The 18,512-nt window shown below is 35.0% G+C and overlaps 3 protein-coding genes across 5 annotated transcripts; 2 read left to right on the top strand and 1 right to left on the bottom strand.

The window, feature by feature from the left end:
* Positions 1–4,439: 4,439 nt before the first annotated feature.
* Positions 4,440–5,623, top strand: GAMMA-TIP (gamma tonoplast intrinsic protein). Its single transcript, XM_007027406.3, has 2 exons — positions 4,440–4,908; positions 5,017–5,623. The coding sequence occupies exons 1-2, from the start codon at positions 4,525–4,527 to the stop codon at positions 5,386–5,388; spliced, it is 756 nt and encodes a 251-aa protein (XP_007027468.1). The 5' UTR covers positions 4,440–4,524; the 3' UTR covers positions 5,389–5,623.
* A 1,637-nt stretch (positions 5,624–7,260) lies between these two features.
* Positions 7,261–11,786, top strand: LOC18598057 (E3 ubiquitin-protein ligase RZFP34-like). Of its 3 annotated transcripts, none has more exons than XM_088806920.1 (13): positions 7,261–7,338; positions 9,513–9,626; positions 9,711–9,798; positions 9,892–9,951; positions 10,076–10,108; positions 10,237–10,314; positions 10,407–10,450; positions 10,533–10,573; positions 10,673–10,755; positions 10,842–10,933; positions 11,061–11,130; positions 11,236–11,277; positions 11,366–11,786. In XM_088806920.1, the coding sequence occupies exons 2-13, from the start codon at positions 9,556–9,558 to the stop codon at positions 11,516–11,518; spliced, it is 855 nt and encodes a 284-aa protein (XP_088663046.1). In that variant the 5' UTR covers positions 7,261–7,338; positions 9,513–9,555; the 3' UTR covers positions 11,519–11,786. The 3 variants fall into 3 exon arrangements, with proteins under 3 accessions (XP_088663046.1, XP_007027466.3, XP_007027465.3); XM_007027404.3 differs by lacking the exon at positions 7,261–7,338 and adding an exon at positions 8,654–9,035; XM_007027403.3 differs by lacking the exon at positions 7,261–7,338 and adding an exon at positions 9,249–9,400.
* Positions 11,787–12,631: 845 nt separating this feature from the next.
* Positions 12,632–15,071, bottom strand: LOC18598056 (alpha carbonic anhydrase 7-like). Its single transcript, XM_007027401.3, has 7 exons — positions 14,796–15,071; positions 14,479–14,696; positions 13,589–13,698; positions 13,339–13,453; positions 13,060–13,224; positions 12,915–12,968; positions 12,632–12,804 (listed from the first exon to the last, which is right to left on the bottom strand). The coding sequence occupies exons 1-7, from the start codon at positions 14,890–14,892 to the stop codon at positions 12,715–12,717; spliced, it is 849 nt and encodes a 282-aa protein (XP_007027463.2). The 5' UTR covers positions 14,893–15,071; the 3' UTR covers positions 12,632–12,714.
* Between the last annotated feature and the right edge of the window lie 3,441 nt (positions 15,072–18,512).

The following is an 18,512-nucleotide window of genomic DNA, read 5'->3' as shown; positions in this document are numbered from 1 at the left end:
TCACATTCAGGAAATTAAATGCATTTATATAAGTTTCATTTTATTCTATTTTTCATATCACAATAGCCCAAGGCACCATTGAATCACGTTATCAATGGTTAGGCATCAATCATTCTCATAGAATCGAGTATGGATCCTCTCTTAGAGACAGAAGTGGCTAAGACAAGTATAGACTGAGCCACTTGTTTGACTGGTTGACTACGAGGGGACGAGATGATCCAAATGGTGAACTATTTCACTGTTATTCCTTTTGATTTTATTTTATTTTAATTTTGAAATTATTTAATTATAATAAAAATATGCTTCTTCAAAAATCGTGATGGTAAAGATCTGTAGTGGGCCTTCACCACTAGTTGGAAGGGGATTGGGCTACAGCTGGCACTCAAGGGTTTGCTACTTATTGTGCCCAACCAACCAATCACCACTGCCAGCCTGGTGGTAACATGCTTCATTCTCATTCTGCCCCCATCTTTCACGTACGCCCTCACGTGCCTTACTTCTTTTTTCCACGTCACTTCCTTACACCTTATCGCCTCTATTAATTTCACTAATAAAAAGGACAAACTGGAAACATGAAAATTGAGAAACAAGTAACCATGACTGAATTTAAATGCATTTCCTTAATCTTCAATTTTAAGTGGTTGACCTGTTAGTATTACTTCTAAATGATTTTAATTGATCAATTCCTTCCAAGCTTCATGCCTTTTACCTATTTTATAATTTGAATTATGAGACTTTTTCCATAATTTGTTGTTGTTGTGAAGAAAATATCAAAAGATTGATGAATGTGGGTATTTAGTTGATTTGTTGAAAGAATTAATTTGTTAATATTTAATTTTATTTTCATATCTTTTTTTATCAATTTCAAAAGAAAATCAAACTTAACTTTTTTAATAAAACAAATAGACATCAATCATTAAATCAAATATTTTAAAAAATTTGCTTTCAGATTAATAATCATGTCCGTAAAATGCTTAGTGATTCAAAATGAGATTGATAGACGTTTCTAGCTCTCCATGCTATGAATCATGCATGTGCCGCAGTAACAAATCCAAGTGTTTTAAATACAAATCTAGAAACAAAAAGCTGTAAAATCTTGTCTCTATTTGGAAATAGTGGTAAATGATTTAGTGCTTGGACAACGGTGGGATGTGAATAAATCAGTAGAGTTGGTAGGACTTCCCTTATTGTCTATTATCTAATCAAAACCGTAAGCTCCAAAATGAGTCATCTAATCATAACTTACTGTAATTAGGAAACCCATATGATAAGCTTTATGGTTTTTGAATTTTTTATTAACTAATTCAACTATTAATGTGCTTCCTCTTTAGGGTATCGGATATATAACTAATTAAGCGCAACAGGGTCCTACCTTATCATTTCTATTCTTTGCATTGTTCATTAATTAGAAAAGAAAGGTGTAAGTAAATAGACCCAAATCCATTCATTTCATCATATCACGTCCTTATTTTTCTAGTATCGCTTTACATTCTTGTTTCCAAAATGAAATGTGGATTGCGATAGTTAACATATTTAATTGAATATGAACTCCATCAATGATATCATCAAATTTGATCAATAAAAATTTTATCAACAATTTGTTCGTAACTTCGAGAATAACATTAACGAAAATATTCCTTTGTTAAAATCTTTGTTGATAAAACCCTATTAGTTTCTTGCAATCTGCTTCATGGAATAGCAATGAAACATTTCAATTGTTTAAAATTAATAGCTAACTTCTCGAGCGAGTAAACTCTAAATCACGTATGTTAATTTTGTAAAGAGCTTTCTCATTTTAAAACAAAAAATAATGAGTTTAAAAAAAAGATGAGCACACTGCCAACAGTCACACTAGGCCAATGTCCAATATGAGTATCACAAAATGAATATCCTGGGAAGTTGCTAACATCTTACTCTTTATTCCAATATAAACCAAACAAAAGGCTTGTATACATGTGCATTATGCAATAGCTTGAGGACCGTGAATCTCAAATTTCGGTCTCAATACTTTATACCCAAGAAAATGAGTGATGTGACCTATATTCAAACTTCTTACAAAGCTATTTTCCAAGCTTCTAAAAATTCATTAATTAAACTTTTGATCGCATTTAAAATTTGTATTAGTAAATCTTGAAATAATAATAATACTAACAATAATAAGAAGAAAAGTCAAACCATATTTACTCAAGTTGTAACTGGATAAGCAGGAGGCAGCTTGGATGAATTAATTATGAAGCTGGAATTAGTTGTTAATGTTTCCGGATATAGAAGGAAACGACTGAATCACATATAATAGGGGTAGGTTTGGCTAAAGTTATCAAATTTATATTGGGTGGATTTAATACCTCTAACTGATTTTCTCTTCCTGGTAATATTTTTTCTTTTTATTGCATTAAACAACTTGTGCTAGCTATACTCAATAGAGGGGACATTAATGAGAACTAAAATTGTTGCAGTATTTTGCATATCAAATTAGTAATGTTGAGTATCCGAGCATTTTGTTTATTAATTAGTGCATGATCCCTGTTTAGATAATAGAATTCGAATTCCCCGCTTTCAATTAACAAAAAAAATACGAATGATGATTAAAACTATTCAAATTAATACCAATAAAGCCCTTTCAATTGCTCTAGAGTTTTTACCAAAAAAACAGAAGGATTTGAAATTTTCAGGAAATGCTCTCATCAATTAGTGGATTGGCTGTCTTAATCACTAGACTGATTGCCCTTGGCTTATATGAGGGGACCTGTTGCCATTAAGCCTAGGCTTTACCAACCAGAACTTCCCAAAGAACATTATATTAAATGTTATCAGTAACAATGCTTTTTGGAATATGCTGAGGATAAACAAATTTCAGATCCTTGTTTGAGGAAAAGAAAATTGAATTTAAGTTTTTTAATTAGGTAGCCTTTGTCTTATAAAAATAAAGTCCTTATAGTGTTATGTACATTAGTGATCAATAACGAGACTGTTCTCATATATGATGTCTACCTCTAGCAGTTGGATGGGACCATCTCTAGCGTTTGCAATTGAAATTTTGGAATAAGATATTTTATAAATCCGATTAATGGACTCTCCCCTTCCCCAAACCAAACAAATGATGACAATTAACAATAACAAAAACACTGTAAAACACTTGTCTAATACAATCATTGTTGATAATTAGGACCCCAAAAGCTAACCCATTTGAGATATAAATGTTAATTTCTACGCCCAATGAGAAAGGTTTTTAAAGAGTTTTTGAATTATAATCATTGTTATAAAAGCAGATAAGGTGCTTTAATTAGAAAAATAGTTTGGGTTTGTAGCAAGTAGTGACACATAAGGCATGGGGATTAAATATTTCTATTCCGATTGAGAATAAGGTCCTTTTGCAAAGAAAGGCACGTTGGCTTTGTAATCATCCATTCTTCATTTTGGGTCATTGTTGTTGTACTCAATTATGAAAATGGGAATGCTAAGATGATACATAATTTCACTTTGTTTGAGTGCCTTTGAATGGTCGTAAATTCTGCTTCTCCCAATTCCTTTTCCCTATATTCAACTCTTTCCCACCAAAAGAATTGCAATGAAAAACACGCAAACTAAGTCATTAGTATTAAACTGTTAATTTTATTAACGAAATTTATATTAATTATAAATATTATTAATGTGTGATGTGTGCAGAGAAGGACAATTCAACTATTTTTAAAAATCAAAATGATTTGACTAATTCTTCTTTCTAGGTCTTATACTACTGGTTTATCAATAAAATTAAAATATATAATAACAATTCAACTTGTATATTTCACATGAGTTCATCCATCCAAAGATTCCTATCCAAACGAGAAAAAGCGAATATGATTTTCAATATCAATTCCCATGCTTCACGATCTCCCCTTTTTTGTTCATATATGGGATAAATTATGAGGAGAAAAATGGTTTTTGCAAACCCAGCTTTGCTCAGCCCTCAGATCTGACTACCACTGGCCCTCGTTTCCACGTGTCAATATCAGATTGCTTCATGGCAGTCTATCTGATGAGTCTTTCTGACTTCCAGTCAGAAAACTTATCCTTTGCTTTCTATTTTCATTTTATATTTATTATTGTTGGGGCAGATAAAAAAATTATTTAAAGAAATAGTAATTCGATTTTTCGAGAGGGAGCGGGAAAGAGGAAACAAAAATCGGATAAACGCCGTACATTACGTGGCTCTTATCATCATAAACACGTGGCAATTATTGATCCACCTAACACTGTTCCGCTTCGCTGTCTTAACCTGCATGACCGGTAGCCCGGCTAAACCTATTTCCAAAGTAGAACATAGATAATCCATTTCACAGCCTGTCCACCAATCACCTTCCAAAATAATACTCCCTCTGCCCACATTTTTTAACCGGTAACCGACTAACCCCGGTCACCACGGATCGCCCCTTTCAAATATAAGTAAGACTTGAACCAAAGAAGTGGAGACCAGACCAGACCAATACTCACTCAAACAACACTCTCCACTCCGACCGGTGGATTCTTGATCAGACAGTAAGCATGCCGTTCAGAAACATAGCCGTTGGCCGGCCCGAGGAGGCTGCACACCCAGATGCTCTTAAGGCAGCTTTGGCTGAGTTCATATCAACCCTAATCTTTGTCTTCGCTGGATCAGGCTCGAGCATGGCGTATAACAAGTTGACCGACAACGGAGCAAGCACCCCGGCCGGTCTCGTAGCCGCCTCCCTAGCTTACGGCTTCGCCCTTTTCGTTGCTGTCTCTGTTGGCGCCAACATATCCGGAGGCCACGTCAACCCAGCCGTCACCTTCGGTGCTTTCGTTGGCGGGAACATCACTCTTTTACGTGGCATCCTCTACTGGATCGCCCAACTCCTTGGCTCAACCGTAGCTTGCCTGTTGCTTAAGTTCGCTACCAACGGCCTGGTAACTTTACCATTTCCCCCCAGTTTCCGCTAGAAAATCAGTAATTTCCGTTAATTTGATATATAGTGTTCCTCTATTTATTTGTTTATACGTTATGGTGCTTCGCAGTCTATACCAGCCTTTGGATTATCCTCCGGAGTGGGGGTCTGGAATGCCTTTGTTTTCGAGATCGTGATGACATTCGGATTGGTCTACACAGTCTACGCCACAGCCGTTGATCCTAAGAAGGGAAGTGTGGGAGTGATCGCACCATTGGCTATTGGTTTAATCGTGGGAGCCAACATCTTGGCAGGTGGGGCCTTCGAAGGAGCCTCAATGAACCCGGCTGTTTCGTTTGGACCTGCCTTGGTTAGCTGGACCTGGAAGAACCACTGGGTTTACTGGGCTGGACCTCTTATCGGCGGTGGGATCGCTGGGCTCGTCTATGAGTTTTTCTTCATTAGCCACACCCACGAGCAACTCCCCGCCACCGATTATTAAGTGGGTTTAATTAACTCTGTCACATGAAAACGGATTTTCTCCCGTGTATTTAATTTGTTGAGTTTTCTATTTTCTCCCCTTTTTTTCCCTTGTAATTTGTGTTAAATTTGTGGCCGTTGATCTTGTTTTCTGTTCATCAGTATCATCATCATGATCATCATGGCGGATGTTTGCAATTGCATGCCCTGGTATTTGTGTGACAATATTTATGGAAACCTAAGGCTGTAAATGTGAACTTGTGTTCGCTCTTCTCTATTTCTATGATTGCCTTTCCTTTTTTTTTTTTGTCTTTTTTGGTAAATTAGATAACTCTTTCAATTCCCGTCCAAAAATAAAAGGAAAAACAGATCAATGTTGCCTTTTTCCTGTTTTCTTTTTAATTCTGTCCCCAAGCAAATCAATAAAAATCTTGCGACAGGTGTGCAAGCCAACAAGGTTCATTCATCAACTTAATTTGATTGGAAGGGTGAAACTTGATGGAAATGCTCATGTGGTGGGTAGAAGGTTCAAATCTCATTCTTGTCGTGTTCCTCAAATTTTCTAGAGTTGATATATTATTTCTTATGAGATAATCCTTGATCGAGTAATGGTTTCCCACAAAGTACAAAAATTTAACAGCAGTTTGTAGGGTTTGCTGAGGTCCTACCTACCTAAGCTGGCATTTTAGGTTAAATAAGTTTGTGGCGTGGCATCCGCTTCCTTCTTTAAGACGAGATGATTTTTCTACATAAATAAGTGGGCCAAATATACGCCTTGACAGTCGTGAACATTCCTACGAAGTTGTCCTCACTCCACCATGCTATCAATGATCATGCTGAAGGACTATGACTTGAAAAAATATCGACACTGTTCTAAACCTTTATGTAATGCCACACTGGTTCTAAGTGTACAATCTAGCAAAGGCTTCATTTGCTTCAAATGAGAAGAAACACGTTTTCTTTTTCTACAAGTGGCATTACTCATTGCTGACATAGAGATTCTTTCACTCTGAATAATTGTGCCTGAAGGGCGCGACAGGGCACGTGAAGCTTCAGGACCGGCATGCACAGACCATGGCCAATTTACTTTTACGATAGGACCCAGTTTTCTTGTCATGTCCTTGCCATTTTTATGCTACTTTTCAGGCCTATTCGTTTTCAAACCGGAATGAGTGGAAGAGAGTAATTCCATCTCCACACTTTGGCCTTGACTTGGATATTTACTTTTGCCATGCCTTGGCATGTTCTGGGCTGGAGATCAAGTAATGAAAATTGCTAGTTTCTCAGACACTAAGACAGTTCATGCTTCACTATTACTATACAAATCATAGCTTGAATAAAATTGAAGAAGATCGGATGCATGTGCTGCTGATATTTCACTACCTAGTTTTAACAGTCCTATCTTATCCCTAAGCAACAAGACTGATTACATGTGTAATGTGTTTAGCAGGTAAAAGTTGAAACTCTTTATTAGCTCTCTGCAGTGCAAATTTGCAAGGGCCATGATAGAAAAGTTAGTCTTTTAGGGACCGTGCCTGCCGCCTTGGTATCTCCGACGGACCGTATCATACCCTCTTGACCCCTTTATGAATGCAAGCAAATGGGATGGTGCGACGTGGCTTAAAAGCGACCGCGAATTGGAGGGGGGTCACTGACTCATTGTCCTTATCGTCAAAGTGGGTTCTGGGGCCTACTGATGTGTGGCTGTTCCAAATAAATGTCTTTTATTACACAATGTTGTTGTAATAAGTTCGATCAACGATGAGACAGCTTGTACAAATTATTCCCCAAAATTTTAAATACTTAAATGTCGTACTCAAAGATAGAGGAAGAGGACAGCCCATTTGAGAGTGACCCTCACTCTATTTCACATGGAGTAATGACTCATTTGAGTGTGATTTACGAAGGACGGGTAGTGACTATAGGAAGAGTTTGGGCGAATGAGCTTGGGAACATGCATTGGCGTAGTTGGGTAATTAAACTCTACTCATCTTATTTTAGACTTTTTCTTACAATTTCCATTAGATTTTTTTTTTGTTTTTGATATAAAAGAGGTAATTCTTTTATATCATAAATCTCATCTGTTCTTCACAAAACTACATAATTAAGTCTCAAATTCTACCCATTTGGATACCCTTTTTAGTAGCATAAGATTGATGAATTCTTATTTAGACTGAATTTACCATATACATATGCATGCAGGGAGACTTAATTCTAGGCTTCTAGCATTATATTTTCAAGTACTTTTATTTTGTTCTTTAAATGAATACATTATCTGAAGTACAGACGTGATCCAGGTCTTATGCTTAGAGATAATATAGTTTACTCAAGAAATGTCTTGTGATGAACACTTTTTTAATGTGATATGAACTTAGAAGAAATCATGTAAAGTGCAAACTCTTTCATTTTCCGGAGAGCTTGTTGGGATTTTCAGCTGTCAGTTAAAAGGGCCAAGCTTGAATTGCATTGGGCTCAAACTCTTCAGACAATGTTCTGGATCTGGATCTGATAAATTTGGAACCCAAATGCTTTATTCTTTGGTGCCTGTAACTTTGGGTTTAAAACACAATAGGAATAGATATAGAAGCCTGATAGAAAAGTTTAGTAGCCCAATCAGTTCAGGTTGAAAGTTCAACGTAGGCCGACGACCCTGCAACCATATCTCTTATTTCTCAGACTTTCAGACTTGCTATAAACATTTGGTCAGCCCCTTGTCATTGTCAATTTGCCCATTTTCCCACTTTTATTATGTTAAAACTTAATTTCAGCAGTAGAAAAAGAGTATTGGACACCTATATCAACTTCAGCTTTACACATGAAAGGTTGTTTCCCACCCTATACCTCTTATTTCGATGGACACATGAAACCAAAATCTGCTCGGCCCTTGGGCTTTGTCAGCGGGGGGATTCGCACACTCCAAATCCAGTCTAGCATGTTGGAGACTTTGGGTTTCAAAATGCCGATTTCCCGACCATTTGGAGGGTGACAAGTCAACAATGTCATCCCATGTCTAATTTGGCAACTTCTCTCTTCATCTCCAAAATTCCCCTTTGGCCTAAGCTTTGACAGTTACATTCCAGCAACATAAACATTAAGATAGATGTAGCTTCCCTGTTCTTCTTTTCTTTCTCTTTTGTGATAGCTACATCAAAGCCATGTAGATATTTTTCTTCACTGAAATTTGACCAATCTCCCCCTCCTTACATTTTGACCAAAATTCAAACCCTGTAAATCATGAATGAACAAAGCTTCTGCTTTCTATCTCCTGAAGGAAAGAAAAAGAAGTGGACAATCAACCATTTGAGAAAACCGGCCCCGCATCCACAATTTGACACGTGCACCCTACCGACTGTCAGAGAAAAGTCCAGGCTGCCCGTCTAGTCAAACAACAACACTACAGTTTCCACTGTAAATCCTTGCCTTGGGACAAAACCATCGTCTGCAGAAATTTTTAAGATTATGAACTACAGAATCTATCCATTGCTAGTTTTAGATTCTGTCTCCATGCCCGTAATTACGCAGAAGTTGCCACAGCTTATCTTCTCACCCTTTTGGGTAATTTCACTGTTTCTTCAACCTAAAGTTTAGAACTTTGAACTATTTATAACACCTCTGACGATGCCAAACCTACCTAACCGAAAGACCCCATTTTTTCCTTTCTTCAAGCTGGTACGTTAACCTTTTCATTTATCTAACTTTTGTTTTTCGGTTGAATGTTAAACTTTGTTGTCCCTTTGCGTTTGTTTTCTTCTTCTCTCTCTGTCCCATTTTTCTAAGTGCAATAATTGGGTCGGCCGGCAAAAACGCTGGCGTGTCGCCTGGTAATAGGGAAGTTAGGGATGGGAGGTTGATTATTATGGATTAAAAAGAAAATCTAAAGCAGGGGTCAATGTGGAATTTCATGAAAGTTGAGGGATTCCTATATATACATTTTTTGTTTTTCTTCCTCCAGTCTGATCCATGCTCAATTGCTCAGCTCTTCATACCTGATTCAGCTCTCTGAAACGAAACCTTATTTACCCGTTTCACTTCGGGTCTGTTTTCTTTTTTTGGGAAAGCCTAAGATGTTGTAGCCCTTTAGGACTTTTATTTGGTTTAATCTCCAAGTTAATTTCATCTTTTTTTTTGTTTAAATTTTGGTTTCAGGTAAATTTGGAGTATAAATTGGAAAAAGAAAGGTTGGAGATTAATGGAGAGCAGTTTTGAGCCCAAGATGTCAAACTCTTCATCTATAATGGAGAACGGATATGGGGAATTCGGGTATTTTTCTTCCTCCAAAAAATTTCATTTTCCACCAATTTTTTGTGCATTAATTTTGTTGTTCTTTTTGTTGTGATTTTGAAGATGTTCGCATTATCGAAGAAGGTGCAAGATCAGGGCACCTTGTTGCGATGAGATATTCGACTGCAGGCATTGCCATAATGAATCCAAGGTCCTTAGTATTTCTTTGCTTTCTTTTTTCTTTCTTTTTTTTTTTTTTTGGAGACAACCTTTTAATTTTGGAAAAGATTTTCTTTTTTAACAGAACTCAATCGAAGTTAATCCTTTAGATCGTCATGAGGTTCCTCGCCATGATATAAAAAGGGTCAGCTTTCTTTGGCCTTCTCTATGTTTTTGTTGTAATAATTTTGGACCTTTATTTCATTGTTTTAAGTGATTCTTAGCTGATTTTTTTATATTCAATATATAAAATGTCTTTCTCTTTTCAGGTTATTTGTTCCTTGTGTGACAGAGAACAAGATGTAAGTTTCCTAAAAGTATTTTAATGTTGATAAAAATTACTGTAGAAATTATGTAAATAATGAGTGGAATGGAAATAACAGTAAAAAAAGAATACTAACTTGGTCTGATTTTTCTTGATTTACATTAGGTTCAACAGCATTGCATTTATTGTGGGGTTTGCATGGGGAAGTATTTTTGTTCGAAATGCAACTTTTTCGATGATGATGTAAGTCAGAATAATGCAGTTTAAGATTGAAGAAGTGCAATTCATAGATGTACTTGCTTACCAAGGAAAAGCTTTTTTTCTTGAATTGATAGGTCTCGAAAAATCAGTACCATTGTGACGAATGTGGTATCTGCAGGTTAGAATTTTGCTAGAATCTATTCTTTTTGTGTGCCCATATTTATATGATATCTGATGATTAATTTGGTTTGGTATTGTAGAATTGGAGGAGAGGAGAATTTTTTCCATTGTAATAAGTGTGGTAAGTTTACCAACTTATCCTGTGTTTTTAATTTAAAGACCTTTTAAATTTCTCCTTCTTCAATCATTAATTTTTGGATTGTATTTGTATCTGTTGTAGGATGTTGCTATTCTACAATGTTGAAGAACTCCCACAATTGTGTTGAAAAAGCTATGCACCATAATTGCGCTGTTTGCTTTGAAGTAAGTTAAAAAACTGAAGGTTTGAGTAGAATGATATGGATTGTCATGCCTTTTTTCAGCCGCTAATTTTTTGTTTTGTTGTTTAGTTTCTCTTTGATACAACGAAAGACATAACTGTCTTACCATGTGGCCACACTATACATTTGGAATGTGTAAAACAGATGGAGTCTCATTTCCGGTGAGTCCCTTTTGAGAACACAAGTGCAACCTCTTGGTTCTGCTGGTTATGTTTGCAAAAGCATTTCCTTATTCATTTGTACATTATCGTTGGGCAGCGGGGTTTGGTGTTAATAATGTTATTGCAGGTATTCGTGTCCTGTTTGCTCAAAATCTTACTGTGATATGTCCCGGGTGTGGGAAAGACTTGATCGTGAGGCATGTTTATTATACCTTAGATCAACTTATTTTTGTTTTTAGCAATGTTGTATGTAACTTTTCTGATTTGGTCTACTGCCAAAATGTTCTTGAAACAAATTTCAGGTTGCTTCGACAGTGATGCCTCAAATTTATCAGAATAGGATGGTCAGTCAAATTTGCATATTTTTAGCAGCTATCAGTGCTTAGTTTCCTTTTAACTATTTATGATTGAGACAGTGTTTTGATTGACCAGGTTTGGATTCTCTGTAATGACTGTGGCGAAAATTCTGAGGTTAATTTTCATATCGTGGCACACAAGTGCCTAAAATGCAACTCATACAACACAAGGCAGACACGGGGAGGTGCTGCTTCATGCTCGTCAGAGATTGCCGAAATAGTTAGATGATGGGTTCAACTATGTTTATTTAATGGTTTTCAGTTTCGACTTAGGTCCATTGTTAACTGTTGTAGAATGGGGAAATCTACTTGGTCAGCAGAGGGTAGCCGGGATAATATATTCCCTTATACTTTGCTTACTCTTGTCTCTGTATTCTACTCTGCTGGTTCTGGAGCTGCTGATTGTATAAGTAGAATAAGGGAAACTTGGAAGAATGCATATGCTAGCGTACTCGGATCCTTGTTGACATTGAATAAATTCCAAAATTTTTAAGAAATCAATTTTGAATTTTATATTTTCCCTTAATTTGCATCCGGTAAATACTTCAGCTTGAATTAACTTTGTTTTTGCTTGTGATCTAACCATGGCCTGTATGGGTATGTGTCACTAACTTATCCTTTATATCAGAAAAGGATGAGGAGCGTGTGGGTTGGGATTAAGACTATAACTGATAATGGAGTATTAGAAGTGTGATGTGTCAACTGAGTCACTGTCTATATGATTGATAATTCTAATCTCTAAATGAGTTTGAGATGAAAGGGTTTTATGTGGAATGAATGTGATGGCGTGTTCTGATAGGGCCATCAGTGCCTTGTGCAATTATTTTTAGCTTTCAGTATCAATCATTTATATGGTCACCCGGATATTAGGCAATGGTAACATCATTCACTTGAGGAAAAATCAGTTTCTGATTCACTTGATTACTCTAGCTGCTTCAATTGGCAGGCAGGTAACATCATGTCTAATTTGACAAACAAGTAGACGATTTATATTCCCAGTTACTTCACCAGTTTGCTGAGGAAAGGACACAAGCCTCTGCACATGCCCTTCTAGTTTTGATGAATTTAAATGTCATATACATCCATTGCTGGGAAACAATGCAACATAGTCGATTGAATTTTATAGACTGTTAAGTTTAAACGCTTTCACCTAATTTCTAGATTACTGTATCTATGATCTAAGTTATTCTCATCTTTGAAGTTTCTGGCTAGCATGAGATTATCTCTAGCCTCACAATTTCTAACCATTTCATTCTAGATGACTGAAAAATGCAGCATGATATAGCAAACTAGTAACAGCAAATGACATGTAACCTCAAAATGGTGTATGAACACATTAGAATGAGAAAGTATTGTTTTATATATCAACCAAAAGAATAGGGTCAAGGAAAAAAATCTGCATTCTCAATACACTTGTAGATCTTATCAGTTAGGTACGTCCCCTGGGTTCCGGCCATAAAGTTCTATCTCTCGACGATTGAGTGGTTGCACAGGTCTTGCATTTGCTTCTGCATACTGAAAATCATTTGATTACCAAATGTTAGATTATGCTTGGAATTGCTCATTTCAAGAATGTTCAGGGTTAGCTAAATTGATGATCAAGTATCAAATAGGTATCTACTTACGTCGTGAACAGCTATTCGGAGTGCCCGGACTTGGTCCCTTGAAACAGTTCTTATCTGGATATAGTTCAAATATGCTTCAGGATCTCATTTCTAGAGGAGTTTAAAAGGACAAAAGCGTTGGTTAGGGATGACTGGATTTACTTACCTTCTTGTTCATTGTCCAAATGACACCTTCAGTGCAGGGAGGGACTGTCAATGAGCCCATGTATCTGTAATACTTCTTGCCACCCATCTTGATCAAGCTTGGATCAATCAACCCCATGTACCTTTCTTGCACATGATCATTCATGGATGTAATATTGCCTATCAGCTGAAATATATGAGCAAATAATATGTCAGAGAACATTGCAAGTGGCACAAAATGATTGGAATTTGGAGGCCACACATCTGATACGCTCTAATCACTGTGGAAATTAATCTTCACCTTGGAGAGGAAAGCATCGGGTGCACCAAACTTGTAGAGTAGTCCAACAACAGCTAGATTGTTCTTCACATTGGGGTCCTTGCACTGGTGTACCATGTGTAGCTCCAGGGCATACCTAATTATTGTCCAAAATCAAAAAGAGAAACAAAAACTCTTGTAAGTCGGTTGAAGTTGAATTGAATCTTTTTATTTCACCTTATCGACATTTTAGTGTTTGACTAAGAAAGATGAATTAATAGAGAGTAGAGACCTTCTGCCATTAATGGTATGCTCAGAAGGTGAGTGCCAGTGAGCTTGTTGGAGAAAGTATTCGGTACCATTAGTCTTGATTGAACCGGCATCATAATTCGGCCATTGAAGCTGCATATTCAGAGAAAACACACAACAATATTAGATGCTGTTCATATGATGTTTATTATGATTTCCTAATTTTTAATTCATGTGTCATCCAAGATGGCTCGTTTGATTCTAAAAGTCATGGAAACCACAACTACTACTAAGTTTCCCAGGGCCTACTTTACTTTACTTTCATTTTATTTTCTTCGTCTTCGTCTTCTTCTTTTTTTAAAAGCTATAGATAAGCATTATAGCAAAGAGTAGTAGTAGTTGAAGACTTGAAGAGTGGTTTGATCAGCACATTTTCCATTTTTATGAGGTGGGTGGGGCCTGTTGAATAACACAACTCACATATGCCCATTAGCTTATTTTCTTGGAAGAAAAGAACAAAGCAGGGGTTTGATAAGCTTTTCCATGTGAAAGGGACAAAACTTGTAGTTTGACATGCATTGCAATTCACATGGCTGGCTATATTCTTTTGGAAGGCGGTGCTAGAAAACTTACTTTACTGAATAATGAATTTGATTTGGAAACCTGTGAGCATCTGCTTAAACCATTTGCTTTTCCAGCAATTTGTAAACTATGAAAGTAATCCAAGTCAACACAACCACAAAAACAAAGCAAACAAGAATTTACAAGAACTAAATTAAACTTGAAGTACATGCTGTCATGGAGAAAGATGATTGAGGGTGGTGGCTAGTTTAATTAGTTGGAAAATTGGATATGAAATCTTGTGATGTAGCTTATTAGTTTGATGATAATAAAGTGTGATTAAAACCATTAATGTCTGCATTAATTCCTTACCGAAATATCGTGGCCTCTGTTCTTGACGATTGCATGGCAGGGCTTATATCTCTTCTTCAGCTCTCCAGATTTGTTGACTACCTTCACTCTCAGACTTGACATATCTATTGGGGATTGCAGACCTCCATTTTTGCAAGCAACCCATTCCTTCTTCAGATCTCCCCATTGGCTTGGTCCTTTCCCACTGTTCTCCAGGTAATCAAACTCCCTCTCATCCTCTGCATCATACAAATTTCACATGTCACATTCTCTATCAGTCTACCATATATATTAGAAAAAAAAAACAACCACTTTTGCTTTCTGTTTTTGACATTTACCAACTTCTTGAGCTGAAACTGAAGCTGAGTAGGAGAGAAACAGAACTGCGAAGATTAGAAAAACTGAAACAAAGATGGGTTTGCTTTGATGCTTCATGTTCTTTTAAGGCCAAACCAAAGAGTTGCAAAAGAAACAAACAGCAACAGAAAATGGGGACTGTGTCTTATTTCTTTGGGATATGATATGATATGCTGGAAAGACTATAAAAGAGTATTTATAATGATAGGGGTAAGAGAAAGGTTTTCAGAGAGAAGAAAAAAGACAGAAAAGTGAATTTTCCTACTAGTTTCTTGGACATTCAAGGCTTATTGATATGAGATTGAGATGGCAAGTAACCTAATACATAAACAAATGGGACGGAAATACTCAAGAAAGACAGGTTGTAACCTTGGTGGACACAAGGGCAAGCAGCGGCAGCAGAGTTGACACTTTTCCTTTGGTCCAAAAGAAACAGTTCGTAAACCGAGTAAGCAACTTCCCAAAATGGTTCTTACTCTTACCGACCACATTGACTAATTGACTCACTGTTTGTTTCATCTTTTCAAGCATCCAAATTTCCATTCTTTGCCCCATCTATTCACTCAATAATATAAAATTATGAGAGAAAAAAAGAGGCAAATATTTAAAATCAAATACGTATTAATTTAATAAATAAAAAAAATAAAATATATGACAATTTGTGAGATTTGAGATAAAAATGAGAGAGAAAACAAATAAAACAATTTATATAGATGGGGTCAATTGTAAACTTTTCAATGTACTCGCATATCTTTTGTAATGAAGCATGATGAGATCTTAAATTCAACAATTTGCCAGGCGATAACAGGAGGAAATCAATGTTTGAGGTGGCTACCTAGCTAGCTCTGACCTTCAACTATTTAAATATAACAACGCGTTTGACGTTGTGTATCTTTAAGTCTAGGAGTCCTTGACTATATTTTCCCTTCAAAATGCATATATCCGTTCGGGCGTGTTACTCCTAATTAAAGTTGAAACTTTGAAGGACGTGGAACGGTTTTGAATGAAAATTTCTTTAAACAAAATTAATTAAAAAAAACTTTTACTAAAATACAATAATTAATTTAGACATAATATTTTAAAAACTTTTAAAACTATTCAAAAACATTCAAATCATATTATATTTATAAGACGTTAATATGATGTTAATATAAAAAGTGAAAATATCATGAAGCGTAAACATGTTGCATCATCATTTATGATGCATGCTAACATATCATATCAAAATCACATGATATAGAAAAGATAAATAATAATTTAATTAAGAATAATTAGTTAATTATTAATTATACAAATTTATTTAATTTAGAATAAAAATATAAAAATTTAATTGAATATAATAAATAAAAAAATATTTTAATATTTGTAAATAATTTAAGATAATTTTAAAGTATTATATCATTAATATATTATAACACTGCTATATTCTTCACTCATACTGATAAAATTTCGACACCACCGAACTTATGTGTACGAAGCATTTGCCATTATCTATTGATTGGTTTAAAGACAACTCATCAAGGACAGAAAGAAAGTGGCATGACCCAACATTTTCATATAGCAAAATCTCCCAGTACGTGGGAAGGAAATTTCTCCTTCCTTCACACGGTTTTGGCTGTTGGAACAGTGGTTTTGGGTGGATGGAAGATGAAGCCAAGATCCACCCACAATGATAGAATAATCCGGAGATATGCTCTCACACGTTAGGAAAACAGAACACAAAATATAACTACCACTCAACTCTCAGCTGTCTTCACATATATATATATTCAAAAAGTGTTTTATTTTTTAAAAAAAGTAAAGGAAGATATTCGAATTATATTTTTTAAATAAAAGTTTATATATCAATTAATAAATTAAATATTTAAATATAAATATCTTTTTATTTGTCTTAGGTAAGATAAGTGTCATGCCCAAATGCAAATTTATGCTGACGGATTTTCTTTCATGATAATTTATGGGAAGGGGGATTTAAAATTTTGGAATTTCTTTTGGGAGAAAAACTGTGGCATGATTATTGGATTCAATTCTCTAATATTCTTGCTGCTTATATGAATGTGACTCATTTCCGACCAGTGCCTTTATTCACAACCCAACTTTGCAACTGTATTAGGGTCTATAAGAAATGGAAGATTTGTGGTCAAAAGGGTAGTTCATATTTTATCATGGGCATTTATTTTCTTCAGCATCAGCTACCCTGCACGCTCCCCGACGTCGCCTTGGGATACAAGTATGGAAAATTATTACCCGCTTCCGTCGGAAATTTTCTTTTGGTTGGTGGCTCATAATTAATAGACTGCCTACCGCTGTTAATTTCTTACATTTCAGCGCACAGTAAATCTTTTGACATTTTGTCCATCAAAATACCCTGTAAACTTTTATATTTTAAAGTTTTGACTACTCAAAATGTTGTTAATTTAATCTATATATTTTGAACACTATGTATACTTGGGTCTATAAAATAAATCAATCTAATGTGACATTAACATGTCAGATTTTAAAAAAATTAAATAAAAAAATGGATAAGGTGACTTTTTTTTCTTCCTTTTTACCCAAAAATACACTGTTTTACTAGGGCTATTTAAAGTACATTTAGTTTTGGTTTCTCATTTTTACTTCTCTCCTATCTCTGGCTCTCTTCTGTCTCTGCCCTGCCCTTTCTCCTCAAAATCGACCCTCTAAACCCATATTTTGACCCTAGTATAAGGACTTTCTATGTATTTTGACCAATTTCGTCTGCTGTACATTCTAGGATAGTAATTCGGAGGGAGTAATCCATGTAGCCTTTATGTGTAAGGTAAGCGTATGCTTTTAAACTTTTTCACCTGTTGTCCTCTGCTTTTCATTTTTATTTTTTGTCGAATGAAATCATCATCACATTCACAATTAATTATGTGTTGAATAAGTGTTTTGTTTTGCTTTTTGGTACAAAGGAAAATAAAATTTAAATAAACAAAGACCAACCAACACCAATAATCGAATCATTCAAATTAAAGAACAGATTTACTTTACTTCTAGAAGATATCTTACTTTTATCTTAAATTTCACGTACATACTTTTAAATAAATTTAAAATCAAAATTTATTTAAGTCATTTTTAATTAATTTTTATTCAAATTTTTACTCCATCTAAAACTATTAAAATACCCATCATAAATTAACTTAGCGTTCATCAAATCTCAAATCAATCTTCAATAATTGTCAAGTATCATTTTTTAGCCCAAATCAAAATCAACTTTTAGGGAAGTTAGTGTTAAATAAGCTAACCTTTTTGGAGTCAACGAGGGCTGCTTGCTTCCATTAGAGTAGACCTAGTAATTAGTGTTTTCGTATCTTAAACTTGTCAAATACGAAATACGTTAAAATTAAATAAAAACACGACATAAATAATATTTTTATCTTAAATTTAAAACACGTATACGTATATATTTAATAATCGTGTAACATGACATTATACGTTTAACACGTTTGTTAAACGTGCTAATATACGTCACGACACAATTAATAATACGTTTAACAAAATTAAATAAAAATATTAATAATTAAATATAATTTTATTATTTAAATTTAAAATCCATAATTATGAAAATAATTATAACAAAACAAAATAATAATAATAATAATATCAAATATAACAAAACAAAAGTTCAAAATTAGGATTTGAGCATAGCATAATTACATTATTATCTTTATAAAATT

Source organism: Theobroma cacao, chromosome 5 (genome assembly GCF_053813885.1).
Source record: "Theobroma cacao isolate CCN51 chromosome 5, ASM5381388v1, whole genome shotgun sequence".
NCBI lineage: Eukaryota > Viridiplantae > Streptophyta > Magnoliopsida > Malvales > Malvaceae > Theobroma > Theobroma cacao.
Note: the sequence above shows the minus strand (reverse complement) of the source record. Positions and strands in the feature narration are given on the sequence as shown.

What these genes read in the sequence shown, in the direction of transcription:
- GAMMA-TIP (XM_007027406.3), top strand. Translation starts at nt 4,525, where the DNA reads ATGCCGTTCAGAAACATAGCCGTTGGCCGGCCCGAGGAGGCTGCACAC. An exon ending in AGTTCGCTACCAACGGCCTG is followed by an intron (nt 4,909 to 5,016) that starts GTAACTTTACCA and finishes GGTGCTTCGCAG; the next exon opens with TCTATACCAGCCTTTGGATT.
- LOC18598057 (XM_088806920.1), top strand. Translation starts at nt 9,556, where the DNA reads ATGGAGAGCAGTTTTGAGCCCAAGATGTCAAACTCTTCATCTATAATG. An exon ending in CTCGCCATGATATAAAAAGG is followed by an intron (nt 9,952 to 10,075) that starts GTCAGCTTTCTT and finishes TTCTCTTTTCAG; the next exon opens with GTTATTTGTTCCTTGTGTGA. An exon ending in ATTGCGCTGTTTGCTTTGAA is followed by an intron (nt 10,756 to 10,841) that starts GTAAGTTAAAAA and finishes TTTGTTGTTTAG; the next exon opens with TTTCTCTTTGATACAACGAA.
- LOC18598056 (XM_007027401.3), bottom strand. Translation starts at nt 14,892, where the DNA reads ATGAAGCATCAAAGCAAACCCATCTTTGTTTCAGTTTTTCTAATCTTC. An exon ending in CCGATGCTTTCCTCTCCAAG is followed by an intron (nt 13,225 to 13,338) that starts GTGAAGATTAAT and finishes CATATATTTCAG; the next exon opens with CTGATAGGCAATATTACATC. An exon ending in TCCGAATAGCTGTTCACGAC is followed by an intron (nt 12,805 to 12,914) that starts GTAAGTAGATAC and finishes AATGATTTTCAG; the next exon opens with TATGCAGAAGCAAATGCAAG.